The sequence below is a fragment of the Nannospalax galili genome, unplaced genomic scaffold, assembly GCF_000622305.1.
Source record: "Nannospalax galili isolate Female #2095 unplaced genomic scaffold, S.galili_v1.0 scaffold1477, whole genome shotgun sequence".
Taxonomy (NCBI): Eukaryota; Metazoa; Chordata; class Mammalia; order Rodentia; family Spalacidae; genus Nannospalax; species Nannospalax galili.
The window spans coordinates 593,520-610,031 of NW_008339642.1; the positions used below are offsets into that span (position 1 = coordinate 593,520).

General features: G+C 41.7%; 1 protein-coding gene and 1 non-coding gene across 5 annotated transcripts in view; one reads left to right on the top strand and one right to left on the bottom strand.

The window, feature by feature from the left end:
• Positions 1–16,512, bottom strand: part of Plcb1 (phospholipase C beta 1) — an 803,221-nt gene that overhangs the window by 78,406 nt on the left and 708,303 nt on the right. The window contains exons 32-33 of one of the 4 annotated variants that reach the window (XM_029564146.1): positions 3,145–3,262; positions 1,234–1,252 (exon numbers count right to left, since the gene is read on the bottom strand). The exons of 2 other annotated variants lie outside the window; for them this stretch is intronic. In XM_029564146.1, the coding sequence (XP_029420006.1) occupies positions 3,167–3,262 (96 nt within the window). In that variant the 3' untranslated portion in view covers positions 1,234–1,252; positions 3,145–3,166. Of the gene's footprint in view, positions 1–1,233; positions 1,253–3,144; positions 3,263–16,512 lie in introns of those variants that run through there. One more of the 4 variants, XM_008834353.2, reaches the window with a different exon arrangement.
• On the top strand, positions 3,723–3,824 carry LOC115070609. The gene has a single exon (XR_003849756.1). It is a non-coding gene; the product is annotated as a U6 spliceosomal RNA (small nuclear RNA).

A 16,512-nucleotide genomic window follows, 5' to 3' on the forward strand; every position in this document is an offset into this window, starting at 1 on the left:
CAGGCCTGACTATAGAACTCTATTTTGTTACATCAGAATAGAATCTTGCTATTTAAATTTTTAAAAATTTATTTTTATTTTATGTGTATGAGTGTTTTGCCTGTATGTAAGTGTACCATGTGTGTGCAATGCCCATGGAGGCCAGAAGATGGCACTGGATTCCCTGGTACTGGTATTTTGGATGGTTGTTAGTTGCCATGTGGGTGCTGGTGACCAAACCCAGGTCATCTGCAAAAGCAGCAAGTGTTCTTAACTACTGAGCCATCTCTCTAGCACCACATCTTGCTATTTATTAGTTTTTTAAAAAATAATTTATTGAGAATTTCATACATGCATGTAAAATGTTTTGATCAAATTCATGCCCACTCCCTCCCCTCCAACACCTCCCATATCTTCCCATCACTTTTTTTCTGATAACTTCATGTACTCCTTTTATTTTTTTGGGGGGGGGCTTTTTGCTACTCTAATACTCCTCCATCAGAAGCGGTAACCCTAAATATCTTTAAAGGATTAGATAGAAGCTTCCAGATCTCACTTTTTTTCTGATAACTTCATGTACTCCTTTTATTTTTTGGGGGGGGGCTTTTTGCTACTCTAATACTCCTCCATCTGAAGCGGTAACCCTAAATATCTTTAAAGGATTAGATAGAAGCTTCCAGATACTTTCAACATTTCTGGCCTTTGGAATGTTGCTAGGAATCCCAAGGACATTGTGACTTTTAGCCAAGAAAAAGGCTACTTTTCTGTGGGGTCTAACTGCCTAGTCAATTCCTGCCTCCTTATCACATCATCCTCTGAAGAAGTTACCCAACTTGCTGACAAGGAATCAGGATGCAGACCACTCTAGCTTCTTCCATGCTGAACAGGAATGCAGGGTGAGGCAACTGGGGTACCCCTTCAGTGGGTCTATCTAAAAGACTCCCAAATTGCACAACTCTTATCTGTAGGGGGGGAAAGAAAGTCCTTGACTGGTGAATAGATGTGAAGGAGAAGTAAAGGCAAGAGTAGTTAGCATGACAAGTTCTAGACAGGGAACTAGAAAAAAAGTCAGAACAGGGCAATTTTCAAATGTTCATATGAGAGTCCATTGAAATTTCTTGACAAGGGCTTCTAAAAGCATCCCTCTATTGGGTTCCTCCTCATTTTTCTTTTGTCTCAAGGCTGACTCAAGAGTGAATTCAGGATTTGCTTTCAGGCACTTTGATAGCCGTTGAAGTGGCTAGAATCAGTGTCAGTTCCCTCTCAAAGGCTTCTAGATAGGAGGAGAAAACAAATTTAGCCATCATTTTTAGAACAGCAGCAGGCTATCTCCCTTAGCTACAGGTGGGCACTACAGTATTACAGGCCAAGATTTGAAATCTTACATCTGAGCAGCACTCTCTGGTTAGGAACAAAATCATCAATGAGAAATAACTGTCTAAATAACTTTTTATATGGACTTAAGCCTAATGTCTGGGAATACATAAGGGATGACACAAAAATAATATACACATAATCTTAAAATTTCTAAGGTCATAGTTTAGTCAACTAGTTTAAGGAACAAAATATATATCTAGTCAAGGTTTATCTAAGAATACTTGGTTTTTTACCCAAGCTTTATCTACATAGCACATGGTAATTAAAAGTACTGGACTGGTGGAACTAACCTTATTGGATGTCTAACAGCCATACTTGGAGGCCTATACTAATCTTGTCAGAGGTGCTTAAAGGACAGTTTTTGCCCCTTGCCCTCCAAGGTCGACTAAGTTCCAGGGGACTATGGAACATCTCTCAAAATGTCCTGTAACTGTGGTGAGTCACCTGTCCTCTTGTTCAGGGAGGCCATGGACCAGATCGACTTGAACCAGTGTCCAGTCTACAAAGAGGAGGGTCAACTCAGAGGAAACATTTCCTCCATGTTTCCAAGTGACCATGGTGGAGCAGGATATTTGACTTATCTTCACAGAGATGGAATTGGTAAAAGAAAGGAGCCAGGGACTCCTCCCAAGCCCATGAGACTCCTGAGGAACAGATCCTCAAACAAACTTAAGTGTAAAAATAAATTGATTTATTTAGGCCAACTGTATGGTCTTAAACACCCAAAAGGAAAGTACAACCAAAGAGTAAAGTGATCAGTAAATTTCTTTAAGACATCTGGGTATTTTTAAAGGAAAAGATTGTTTTATTTTAAAATATTTTCAATTCTTTTTAATTTCTAATTTTTCAGTTTTCTAACTATCTTTATGGGGTGTGTTACGATATTTCGTTCATGGCATGTGAGGGTCAGGTCAGGTGATTGGCATATCCATCGTCTCAAACATACATCATTTTGTGTGTGTTGAAAACATTCAAAATCCTACTAATCATTTTGTAATATGCAATTAAATGTTGCCAGCCATAATTAACTAGCCTATTGTGCTATTACAAGTTCGATTTTTTTGAATCACAAGAATGCCTCATTTCTCCTCCCAAATGTGCACCCTCTGGAATGGCAAGGGTCAGTATTCAGATCTGTTAAACTAATACAAAGGATTCACAGTGTGTCTCCACTGGTGAGTGAAATCCATTCTGAAAGTATAGATTCCCTCCAAACCTCGTCGGCTCCACTCACTAGCTGCTGACCCAGCGTCCCCCTGCAGAGGATGTTCAAGCTCTCCTGCTTCTACGGAGTCAAGCTCGTGAGCTGCCCTCTCAGCTCAAAATGTCATGTGGTAAGAAAATGAATTTCTTTGGGCTTTTCCAAAGAGAAGTGTGGTAAGGAGAGGAGGGGCAGGGAAGACTCCCTGACAGATTCGCACTGTGTTTTAAGAAATGATGACTGTGAAGAAAAAGGCAGTGAAGACCGCTGGAAAATGTTTCAAAAGTGGGAAGAACGGACTAAGAGCACACATGGACAAAAGAAAGATTAAATAGGAATCCATTTTGCAAACGAGAAGCGCAAGGAAGAAGGAGGAAGAACCGAGTTTATGTCAGTTAGGGAAAGCACAATGAAGAAACGCCAGAGGAAGGCAGGAGAGGAAAGGAACGTGCTGGAACTTTCACGGGAAGCAGATGGGACTGTGGAGAAGGGAGGGTGAAGACCGAAGAGACAAGTCCTCGCTGCCTGCACAGGGCATGGCCGCATACCACCCTTCTCTCAGATCCACCCCTCCCATCCAGTCCTACCTGGCCGGAAGGACGGTGCTCATCACTTGAGAGCTTGAGGGTTGGGGGGAGTAAAGTTGGGGGGGACAGAGGGATCCTCAAGGCAAGTTTCCGACAAGAATGAGGAGGAACCTTCCCCCTGTGTGGAAAAAAAGGGAGGCTGTCATTTTTATGGCAATAAAATTGTTTTCTGAGTCACCTGGTGCTTCAAATTAAAGTCTGGGCAGTCTCCCGATGCTCCTCTGGAGCAGACATCTAACACCTCCACTTGCCTTTACCTCCCCGGCACCTGTGGGGTGACTGGACCTGGCCTACAAAAACATAGCAGGACTGATAATTGACTTCTCCATGGCTCTTCCCCATCCTCTCCAGGAAATAGATGTTAAATATGATGACGATTCTTTCGAAAAATTTTTCAGAAAGCCACACTATCATGAGAGACCTGAGAAGAGTTGGTGTTGATTGATGGTGTTCACATCCAGCCCAGTGAGTCCAGTCAGATTGCTCTGCTTTCCATCCCCAAAGACAGAATTTCTTTCAATGCAAAGTTGAATTAATTAGCTTTCAACATAAATAAAACATTAAAAATATTTATTGGCGCTGTCTTCAACAGCACATACATGATAACTGGAACCATACAGAGATTAGCATGGTCCAGAAGTAAGGATGACACACAAATTTATGAGGTCTTCTATATTTTGAAAAGTAAAAATAAACACCAAGAATGTGCTAGGCATTCTTGGGTACCGAGTGCTGGGAATGGTTTCATTGAGAATGTCCCCTACAGGCTCCAAGTATTTAGACATTTTGTCCCCAGTTGGTGGCGCTGTTTTGGGAGGTCTTAGAAGGTGTGGCCATACTGGAGGAAACATGACATTGGGGGTCGGTTTTAGAGAGTTCTTAAGCCTTGCCAAAGCCCCAGTCGCTCTCTTATTTCCTGAGCTTGCTTGAGGATGTGAGAGCTTAGCCTCCCATCCTTCTCCAGCCACCTCTGATCCAGATTCCCCCTATTCACAGGCTTCTCATTAAGTGAAACCTGAGCAAAAATCCACTTTGCAGTAATATCTGTAGGAGTGAATATGACATTCTTCCCACAACTCTGCTGCCATGCCTGCCCACCATGATGGACTCTTGCCCCTTGGAACTGTGAGCTCAAATAAACTCTTCCTTCTATAAGTTGTTTTGGTCAGTGTTTCTATGGGCAACAGAAAATTAGCTAATACAGGTGCTCAACAGTATCAGCAAGCCATGTGTGAAGAAAACAGACAAAAGCCCTGTCCTCATGCAGCTTATACCCGAATGGAGGACGGCTAACCACACTTAGGAAAGAAGCACATAGTTAAACCAGAGGTGCAATGGAACATAGAAAATAGACCAGAAAAAATGAGAGCCAGAGATAGGCATCATTGAGTGAGAAAATTTAAGTAGCGTGATCATGGAAATTCTCTTCAAGATCACAGATTTGAGAAAGACTTAAAGGATAGGACAGAGTTGCTCAAACAACATTTGAGAGATTAGGAAACAGTCTATACAAGAGCCCAAGGTGGGATTGTGCTGCTTGTTTGGGATCAGCAAGGAGCCCGGTGTGGCTTGAGCAACAGAGATCTGAGTGGAAATGAAGACAGAGGTTCCAGAATGCAAGGGTTGGATCAGGTTGAAGCTTGCAAGCATTTATTGTGAGGGAGACAGAAACCCCTGAGGAGTCCTGAGCAGAGGAGTGACTTGATTTAAAGGATGACTCTGGCCAGCGGGCTAGGACTGTGAGTGGCCACACAACATAAAGGCCATTTTGAAACCCAGGTGAGACAGTCACGGTAGCTCCGACTAACTGGTTGTACTGCAGTTCGCATCTTAACAGTTTTTTGATGTTTTGACTACTTTACGATATGTCTCAAGTCCTAGGGTTTTTTAGTTCCACCTAAAACAAAGTACTAAGTTTAAGAGATGGAGAAGCCCATTTTGTACATCTCAACTGTAAGAGTGGCTTTCCCTTTTTTGGAGGGGGAATAATATGAAAAGTTCAAAGACAAAAAATCCAAATAATTTTCAAGGGAAGATAAAAGATACAATGTTTGGGGTTTTGTTTTGTTTTGCTTTTCGGTTTTTGAAGTTTAATATATTGATTTTGTTTCCTACTTGGGTTTCGTTTTTTGCTGCCAAATATCTTTGTCATTTATAAATAAAATCATACTTGAGAGTAAAGTTTTTTATTTGCTAGTTTTGTTTTGTTTGGGTTTGGTTTTTGGGTTTTTTTGAAACAGGGACCAGATCTTCTTATTGCCCAGCTAACCAGGAATTTGCTATATAGACCACGCTGGAGATCAGAGATTCACCTGCCTCTGCCTGACAAGTGCTATGATTGAAGGCGTGACTACCATGCCTGGTGAGAGCTGAGTTTAAATGAGGTAAATCAGAAACAGGCCATGTGGTTTGGCAACCATTGAGTCACAGTGAATTCTTTCAGTCTGTCTTCTGTGGTTTCATGTATATGAAGGCTTCAATAGTCCTGAGCACTTACTGTGCGAAGCTGGATGCTTCAGATAGTTAGTCCTCTTTGACCCTAAAATCACTCCTGGGAAATGGGAACTTATGCCATTTTTCAGATGAGAAAGTTGTCTTTTGTGGAATACCTACCATTTGACAGGCATTTTGTTCACACATTCCTTCTTCACTGCCTTGTTAACAATGGATTACTTTCCTGAGTAGATTATTTTTCTGGTTAGAAAATAACAATTATTATTAACAATTATTTGAATATGTTCCAAGATCTTATAGGCTATTGTAGTTCACAGAGTCTCTGACATGACTTTCCAAATTTCGATTTCTTCTAAAGTTTTTTGTTTGTTGTATTGCTTTTTTTTTTTTTCAACCATGTTCCTGTTTACAAAGCACTGAGATTATACACTGTGACTTGAGCGATAGTCAGAAATCAGAGAGTGCTATCCAAGCCCTTTGGCATTCCAGGAATGAAATGTTCTCAATTTTCAGGAATGACTTGATAGGTGAAATAAGCAACTTACTTGTCTTTAATTATTAACTTTGACAAGACATTCTGCTAGTCATTATGGAAAAGATTCTTGTCTTGGCATCTTTTCCTCTACCTCTAACAGTGTTGGTTATCATTATGATATTTGTCTATTTGCAAAGTAAGTTGCTCTTGTGTTAAAGGTAGAAATTTTTCTTTGGAATAAAAAGTGAGGCTTGTAAATGTATTTCATGGACAACTTATGGCAGTTTGTAAAGACGTGAAAGGCCTTTGTAATCTAGCTTTTTTGTTTTGCAGATCGCATTTCTTTGAATGCTTGAGTGAAATCATAAACTGGTCTAGGAGCTAAAAAAAAAAAAGATACAATGTTTTCTGTTCTCTATACACTCTACACATAAGCCATGGAGTGCTGCTGGCTATTCTCTTGAGCTTTCCACAATCCAGCATGATGATCTAGGGCAGAACCCATTTTGAGGTTATGGCTTGAATATGAAATGTCCCCACAGGCTCATGTATTAGGGCATGGTTGTCAGCTAATGGACTTTGGGGACATGATGCATCATGAAGGCTCTGACTTCATGGGTGGATTAATCCATTCATAAATTCATAATTTGATGGTGTCACCGGGGAGCGAAGGAAATGTGAGGAACTGAGGTCTGGCTGCACTGGTCACTGGAGGCATGCCTAAAAGGATGTATCTTGTCCCCTGCCCCTTCATCTCAGCTGCCTCTCACTGCTTCCTCTCAACTGTGTAGAGAGCAACCTTGGCTACAGGTTCATGCCAACAAGACGTTCTGCCTCACTATAGGCCCAGAAACATGAAGACAAAGGACCCTGGACTGAACCCTGTGAAACTGTGAGCCAAAATAGATCCTTTCTTCCTGATGTTACTTTTTTCAAGTATTGTGTGTGTGTGTGTGTGTGTGTGTGTGTGTGTGTATGAATGAATGTGTGTATCTGTCTGTGAGATGTGTGAGATGTGAAAATATTGTTTGAATCTTGATTTCAGTTAGAAGTTAAAAAACTTCCTTGTCAAATCCAAAGACTCAGCAATGATTTTAATAAATGCAGAAGGCTCGTGCCAACTGATTTTGGCAAAAGAAAACATATCAATGGGATCCCCGTGGTTGATTTGCTACGCTAATACAGCTGAGGCATAACAAGAAAATAGAGAATGGAACTCCTGTTAGCCACTGTTTTCCTTTGTTTGAACCGGTTTTCTTCAGTGTTTTCTCAACACGGTAATCCTGCACTGGCCCTTTTGTGACAGCTTTTTCTTTGGTCCTTGCATTCTGCATCACCAAGAATTTCAAGGCACTTAAGCTATATCACCTTTGGATAAATAGTTAAGCATTTCTCTTGGTTTGAGTTTGGTCATTTTCCCCTTAAAATACCAAAGGCTTGGGTAAAGTCATATCATAGTTTTCATATCTCAGTTATACTTTTATAAGTTTTTATTTAAATGTGTCTGGGTAGTATGTGTTAATAAATTTCATTATCCTGTTGCTCCCAAAAGAGGGCTTAAAAATTAGAAATACCAGGGCTGGAGAAATGGTTCAGTTGTTAAGAGCAGGAATACTCTTGTAAAGGACTGGAATTCAATTCCTGGCACCCACACTGGGCAGCTCACGACTGCCTGTAACTCCGCCTCTAGAGGATCCAAAACCCTCTTTTCAACTCAGTGGACTCCTGCACTCACACATGCACATACCCATATGCAAAAACACACATCTACACATAATTTAAAAAAACAAAATAAATATTAAAATTAGAGCTATATTGAGAGTTTAACATCTAATTAGTAGTAGAGAAATACAGGGAAATCGTGCCCGATGTCATCACTCAGGAGCAAAAGTGGAAGGAAACCGCACAGGTTCCATCTTGGGTGGGCAGACTGTTTGTGCACAGTGTGGGAAGATGGACATCCATCTCGACCAATTCCTGATGCTAAGTCTGCTGTTTGTGCATGGTGTGGGAAGATGGACATCCATCTCAACCAATTCCTGATGCTAAATCTGCTGTTTGCTGAGAAGACTTTGAACCCCAACTCACCCTACCCTCTACTTAGGTAGGATGCTTGCCTTCTACCTAGTCTACCTAAGAGCATATTCTCACATCATCTCATCTTTAGGAAGGAAAAGAAAGCTAATTGGCCTAAGAAGAATCAGTGGCATCCCAGAAAATCTATATTATGACATCATTTAAATTTCAAACTCAGTTACCTTTTAGAAATCATCAGACAATAGAATAATCCATGAAACCCCACACAGGCTTAATGGGCAGCCTCTTTGCAATCACGGAGACTTGTTTGTATCTTTCTGTTTCAAACACATAGTCTAATTTTTTGAGAGAAGTTGAAATTTTTTTAAATACGAAAATTTCCAACTTTTACATGACACTGATGGTTTTATGATGATGCTCCAATGTGAATCAGTGGGGCTCTGTTCTCACGTGTTCATTTTCTGTTTATTTTCAGTTCCAGCGACTTGGCAGGTTGATGGGTGTCAGCAGAGGTTTCATAACACACATGCGTTACTGCTGCTCTGTTGATTTGGTTTGTGTGAAGTGGCAACTGGATCTACAGACACTTTGCTTTGGGTCTTTATTTGTTCAGATTCAAGCCTGCTTATCAATCTGTCCTTTCCACTTCCTGCCTTCATTAGATGAGGAGACAGCCTTGTGAGAATGCACTGAGCCAGACTTCTTCACAATGCCTGAGCCAATTCCCTGACACACACACACACACACACACACACACACACACACACACACACGAGTCTCCTGCAGTCTATGTGCCTCTGTTAAATCCAGACTAACACAGATACTAAAGCTTTCAGCAATGCTATGAGAGGCCTTTCTATCTCTAACAATGGCTACTTAGGTTATCTGGGCAGTCTTTCCCACTGAAAACAACTAAAATTTGGATTTGATATTGGAACTATCTTCTTTAGAGACCCTTATAACCACTCAATCTTAAGGCACGGCCAGGCCTAACTGAAGGGAACACTGAGTCTGGGAACTGAAACCCAAGAGAGTTGCTTTGCCTTGATGGGCTCTAGCTCCTGCTGGAGCATCTGAAATTTTCCTGGCAGCTTTGAAGGGTGAGGAGCCTGCAATCCAAACCCAGGGCCTCCCCAGAGCCAGAGAACTCACAGGGAAACCTCTGGCAGCAAGCTACAGACTCCAGACCATTGATTTGACAACAACCAAAATAGAACTTCTAGAAATAACAGAAAACACACAGCTTGAAATTTAGCACTTAGTGGATGAGCAGGATGGCTCTTAAAGAGCCAGGGAGTTAGGAAAAGAATCAGAAAAAAAAGCCCCCAAACCCCCAAACTATCCACAGGTACACACAGAGACAAAAGATGGAAAATTCTGGTGTTAAAAGGGAGAAGGTGGAAGAAGAGCCTATTTTACACACACACACACACACACACACACACACACACACACACACACGAGCAGGGGGAGACAGAGAGAAATAGAGACAGAAATAGAGGGAGACAGCACCCCAAGAAGGGAACGAAAACTCTGGACAGAAACCATTATTTGCTGACACGACAGCTGAGAGGTTTTAAAGAACTGATAAAGGTTATCCACCTAGCCACTTCAAACACTTCAGAAAGGGGCTGGAGAGATGGCTCAGCAGTTAAGAGCACTGGCTGTTTGCATAAGACCCAGGTTTGATTCCTAGCATCTACATGGTGGCTAACACCCATTTGTAACTCGAGTTTCAGGGGATCTGATACCCCCTCCTGACCTCTGTGGGCACTGTATGACACAGGTACACTTACACATATGTAGGCAATAAATTCATACACATAAAATAAGAATACCAAAATATTTTAAAATAAAAACATTACAGAAAAATGGCATAAAATATGAGAAAAAAACAAAAGAAAACCAAACTGTAAATAAAGCCAAAAGGGGGAAAATACAATTATTGTTTTTAAAAGCTACACTAAAGGGCTGTGGTGGCGCACACCTTTAATCCCAGCACTCGGGAGGCAGAGGCAGGCAGATTTCTGTGAGTTCGAGGCTAGCCTGGTCTCCATTAGCAAATCCAGGCCAGCTGCGGCTACAGGGAAACCTTGTCTCAAAAAGACCAAAAAAAAAAAAAAAAAAAAAAACCCACAAACAAAAAACCCCTACACTATAACTACAGTAACAAAAGCTAGAGAGCAGTAGAACTTTATCCCCAGTATACTGTCAGAAGATAACTGCCAGCATAAAATTCTATATACAGTGAAAACATCATTCCAGAGGGAGGGAAATGTGGGTTCTTATCCACATTTAAAAAGAAAACCACTGGCTGTGGTGGTGCACACCTTTAATTCCAGCATTTAGGAGGCAGAAGCAGGCAGATCTCTGTGAGTTTAAGGCCAGCCTGGTCTACATAGTGAGTTCTAGACAAGCTGGGGCTAAATAGTGAGACCTTGTCTCAAAACAAACAAACAAACAATCAGTGTTGGACAAAAACAAAACTAATAATGCAAATGAGTTTACCATCAGTGGACTTTGTGATACTCTTTAACGTCTATAGAAAATACAAGTAGTTTGAGGCACAGAAGGAATGTTCAGCAGAGGTTGAACATGTACACGGACCTGGATGCACACTGATGGCCTAGCATGTACCATCATGTCCTAGCAATTACACAGATTTCAAAAGTCAGTTGAGACTGGAGTCAAAAATGGTTTCAACAACATAATATTTCCCGGAAAGGATGGAAACATGACTCAGTTTTTATACTGAAGGAACTAATGAATAACTATTTATTTTCTAAGAAGTTCATTTTTGGCATGGATAATAATGGAAAATAATCTCATAAAGAACAAGCAAAAACCAAACCCTGTGTGTCAATCAAGATTTGACAGTAAGTGAAGCATGTTTCACAAGCTCCCACTCAGGGATCTGGTGTCTACCAGGAAGTCTAATTGATACTGGAGGGAGAATCCGTCTTGTCCACCAAAAAGCAAAAGATTAGAGGCGATACAAATGAATTATGTAAGAAGGAAGGTTTTTACTTTAGATCTTCAAGTTAAGTACTAACAGGGGGAAATGTCAGCCACCGCATCTGGGGCTCTATCTCAGAGACCAGCAGAGGTTCCAGCATTGCTAACTTCAGCATGGCTAACTTCACGCTGAGAGATGAGTCATTTATCCCGCTACAGAAAGGCCAGAGGGCCTATATTCCCCGGGTGGAGGGAAAAAAAGAAAGAGCCAGTAGCTCCATGATGAAATGTTCTTTGGGAATAAATTAAAATGCCCTAAAGCTTCCTGGAATTCTCTCCTGATGATGAACTAAATTAAAACAGAGAGCCTGTGTCCTAAGAAACATCAAAGACAAATTAAGTGTCAGAGAAAAGTAAATTACAAACTTATCGACTTTTTTATGAGGTTAGGCAGATAGTTCATTAAAAAGTCTTGTCAAAAGATGATTCTTCTTGTAATGAAAGCCAGTAGCTACAGAGTGATCAATATACACTGGGATATTTGTGGTAGACTTGGGGCAACGTGCTACAATAAACCTCTTGAAATGTTAAGAAGAAAAGAGCAGGAGGTCCTCTGAATCACGATAATTCATAGCTGTACAAGCCCACAGAGGCTGTGGTTGATCTGGATTGGCAGCTGAGCTCTTGAATTGCTTCCAACACATTTTGTATACGCTAATTCTTTTTTATTGGCTTGGCAAACCCAGGTATAGAAATCCCAAGGAAACCAATTATGTCACTGAGTTGGAATACTGGTCAGTTTTTTGCAAGCATCTTAAGAATTCTGTGGTTGCATTTCACAAAAATTAATCACAATAAAAAAAATGCACATAGTTCAGGACTGAGTCAAGAAGCTCACTGCTAGGACACATGCATCTGAACATTTCTGCAGAATTGAGAATTCACCAAAAAGGAGCTGAGTATCCTAATTTAAGAATATTTATTGATTTTTGTAACTTAATAAGTTTCAGGGGGACATATGTCTAACAAGGGTCAACTTGATTTTATGTCAAGTTGAGGGTCAAACTATCTTTTGTATAAATTGTGTCTGAGCATTATAAACTCCATTTTTTGCAATGCCTTCAAAAGGTGTATGCAAAAGGTATAGACCTATTGTATCTCTTTTTAAATGGGGGTGAAAATAAACTCTACCTATAAAAAGGGCCTGATGCATGTTACAGTGGGGGACGATCTAGGCCTAGTGCCTGTTACAGTGGGGGACGATCTAGGGCCTAGTGCCTGTTACAGTGGGGGATGATCTAGGGCCTGGTGCCTGTTACAGTGGGGGATGATCTAGGGCCTGGTGCCTGTTACAGTGGGGGACGACCTAAACTGAGTTTTCTAACAGGCTGTCCGTCTGCCCTCCTGACAAACAGAGACCAGCAACACTGAAGATGCACTGGCTCTAAGAAGTTGCTTTCTCCTGTGACTCTTCTGTTTCAGGTTGGTAAGAATGTTGGGAACATGGATTCATTCAGATCATGAGCTTGATGAGTGAAGACTCAGCAAAGGTGCCCTGAATGAACCATGACAGACAGCTTGCTCTGAGTCCAGCCAGCAGAATGCCAACGACGGCGGTCCTTTGCAACCAAAGAATTGTTGGTTTTATCAGCTTGTTTTTCAAATTCTTGTGTTAAATTTTTTAAATCTTTTTTTAACTTTTAAAAGATAAGTTATTTGTTTACCAAAAAAGTAGAAAATTACCCAGATTGCTTAGCGTTCAGAATAGTAAATCAGAACAAAAGATCTTTCTTCCTGTTCCTAGGGGCACCGACATGTTATTCCATTATATAGAAGTGGTTGACGTAAATTTATATTTAACAATTCGGTGACAGAAATTGAAGAGAAGAGATGATGTTGCAGGGTGATAATTTTGCTATAAGCAAATGATTGGGCTTTATCAGTTTCTAGTTAGAAAATTCTTCTGTCCACTTCTTGATAGAGGATTGTTGGTCTCCATAACAAACAGAAAAGTTTGGTGTGTTTTCATGTAAAAGTTGACTTCGTCTTTATTTCCTGGGTCAGTTCTAGTTCTTTGTCAGGAACTGAGTGATTGAACAGTTCATAAATTTCTAGCTGTCATAAGAATCACTGTACTTTGCCACCATTCTGACTGAATAGAACTGACTTGATGAACCAGTTTTATAGCTACTATTGGTCGGTTTTGTTTCCTTGAGTTTTTCCTGTTATTGTTTACGTTCTTATCAGTTTTGTTCATATCTCTGTCAAGCTCTAAAGCCATCCTGGTACTGTACTGAGGAGGGATTACTTTAAAGCCAGTGCTGTCCCACATCCCACATTCAGAAGAGCATCAAGGCCCTCTTGGCCACCCTAGCCTTTCCTAACCTCTGGCTCCCCTACATTTGCTCTCCTGTACTTCGGTTTCTCTCCACACATTCCACATTTAATCTTTACATTTCCCTCCACTGCTTATTATTGCTCTTTTCTGTAGCCTGGATCTGAACTATCAACCAGAGACCCATGTGCTCAAGGCTTGGTCTCTAGCATGCGGTGCTATAGGGAGTTGGCAGAATGATTAAGCGAGGCCTGGTCAGGCATGATGGCTTACAAACCTGTAATCACATGAGCCATGAGGCCGAGGCAGGAGGACTGCTCTGAGCTTAAGCCAGCCTGAGCTGCACAGTAAGACCCTGTCTCAAAAAATTAAAAATAAAATAAAATAAAATAAGTGGGCGTAGTGTGAGGAAGTGAGTTCACTGGAAGCATTCTCTTGGATAAAATATTGGGACCCTTGCTCCCATCCTCCCTGTTTCTCCTTCTTGGATGCAGAGCATGCACAAGCTTCCACCACCATGCTGTACATGCAACCATATGCCCAGTGCACTAAGGCTAAGCAGCACTGGACTAAAGCCTCTGAGCCTGTAAGCCAAAATAGACCTTCTAAGTTGGTATCTCAGGTATTCTGCTAAGGTGACAGAATGCTGATAGCATACCTCTTCCTGCTTGTTATCACTTTCTTTCCTTTGCCAAGTATCCTACAATATCACTACAAGCAATTCTTATATATATGGGTGAGCATATGTACATGTGTACGTACAGATAAAAGTGCATAGGAAATGGTATCAGAGCTTTCCATTGAGGAGGACTGAGGAGAGGAAGTGGAACCAGTGGTCAAAAGGACAGTTGGCCTTCATTACATTTTTTCTTTTTTTTTGGTGTCTTAGTTTTTTAAACCACTTTTAGCTATTTAATTTAAAAATATATTAATGTAAAAGATTCTATGAGATATGGGACAATAGCTGATTAAACTAACCTTAACTCTGTATTTTTTTGGGATAAGGTCTCAGGCAGCCCAGGTTGGCATCAAACTTGATATGTACCCAAAGATGACTTGTAAAACTCCTGATTCTCCTGCCTTCTCCTAGGTACTGGTATTACAGAAGTGAGCTACCATGGCTGGTTTCATGTGATTTCTTATTTCATTATCAAAGTAATGGTTCCAAAACATTTTTAAGTCCAAAGAACACCCTTCAATAGATGTTTTAGTCTTATGTGGAACCAGTAATCCTCAAGGAATATCTTCAAATCCATTTACAACAAGATGGCCATGAGCAGCATCACAGAAGGAAAGCCAAGTGAATCTACCATGGCACCTATTTATGGCAAAAGTGAAGACAAGAGAAATGTTCCTAGGAACAAACATTTCAGGTCCTCTAAAGGGCTGAGAAAGAAGACGTACAAATGTTACAAATATACTCGTACCACAAACCGTTCATCACCTTCCCCAATTACTATTTATTCACTGTTCAATGATAGAACATCAATTCTGCTTAGTTACCTCACGCTGAGGAACTTGGAGACTGAACTCCCTTCGCCTCTGAGAATGAATCTTAATCTCTTAATAGCTCTCTTCTAGTCCTGATTATACCCTCTTGCCTGACTGGTTTAGGAACAAGAACATAGCTCCATTTTAGCAGCTGAGGGTTTATCTGTTGGAGGGATTTTGGAAAGTTTCCACCAATCTTAAGGGGTGAATGAAATGAAGATATCCCATGCTTTGCTTTTGAATGGTTTTGAGTAAGGTTGTGATGGGGGCTGTAGCAGCCATCTTGTCGTTGTAACTTTTACAACCTGGGGATGAGAAGCAACAGCAATGGAAATTATGAAAGAGCTGATTCTCAGTGGGGCTGCTGAGCCACTGGAACTACCTAGAGTTGTACGATATGCCTAGAACTGTATACCCATCCTTAGAATCAACCATCTATCTCTAGAACTATGACAGTGCTTAAACAGCAGGAAATGTGACTAAGTTGTCACTGTTTAATCAAGTCATGTATTTATTTATTTTATTCCTTATTCATTTATAAAGTGGTCTCATTACGTGGCACAGGTGAGGCCTGAACTCTCAGTCCTCCTGCCTCAGCCTCTTAAGTAAGTGGGGTCATACATGTATGTGAGCATGGTCAGCCTCTTAAGTGGGGTCATACATGTACGTGAGCATGCTCAGCCTCTTAAGTAAGTGGGATCATACATGTATGTGAGCATGGTCAGCCTCTTAAGTAAGTGGGGTCATGTAGGAGAGGAAGTGCCAGGCTTAAGCACAGGCTGCACTCATGTGAACATGCTCAGCCTCTTAAGTGGGGTCATGTAGGAGAGGAAGTGCCAGGCTTAAGCACAGGCTGCACTAAGAGAACACAGCTTCTGCTTTGAGAACGCAGCCTGTGCTTCCGCAAAATAGCCAACCTACAATCTGCCCAGATGAGGGGATCCTGCCCAGATGAGGGGATCTAGCAGGAAGTGACACACCAACTTATGGGGCACTGGAGGCAGGGGGAGAGGTATACAAGGCCTGCCCTTCCCAGCAACAAACGAGTCTGCAGCACCTCGCTTAGTGCCTGCTCTCACCCGACTCCCAGAGTCTGTGTGTTGATTCTGCACCACTCACCCCCACATTGGCCAGAACCCTTGTTCCTTGCAGTCCCTCGTGGGCTGGATCCGCAAGGAAACCTGCAACAGCTGGCGCCCGAACAAGGTTCCCGGCCCCCTGGCATTGGTGACGCCCCCAACCAGTTCATTTGGTGAGTGGGCCCCGGGTTTTGTCTGTCCGTTCAGCTGCTCGAGGGTGAGCGAGTGGGCCCCTCCTCTGTCTCCTCTACCCTGTTTGTCATATTTGTTGTTAAATCAGGAAGGTACACTCTGCCACGTGGTCCTGAAGCCCACATTGGCACCTTTCCCTTTTCGGCTCGTCCCGGTGAGTTCACATAAGGGCTGATCCACCCCAAACTCAGAGCCCAGGCTTCAGGTCATCCTGTTGCCTGTCCTGGAGACACTGTGTGAGCATACGGCTGAAGGTGTAACGGCCTCCAGAAGTCCCTCACTAAGCACAAGACATTTGGATCTGATACACCTTTTTATGTTGGGGCGGTTTATGTCCAAGTAGCTCATGG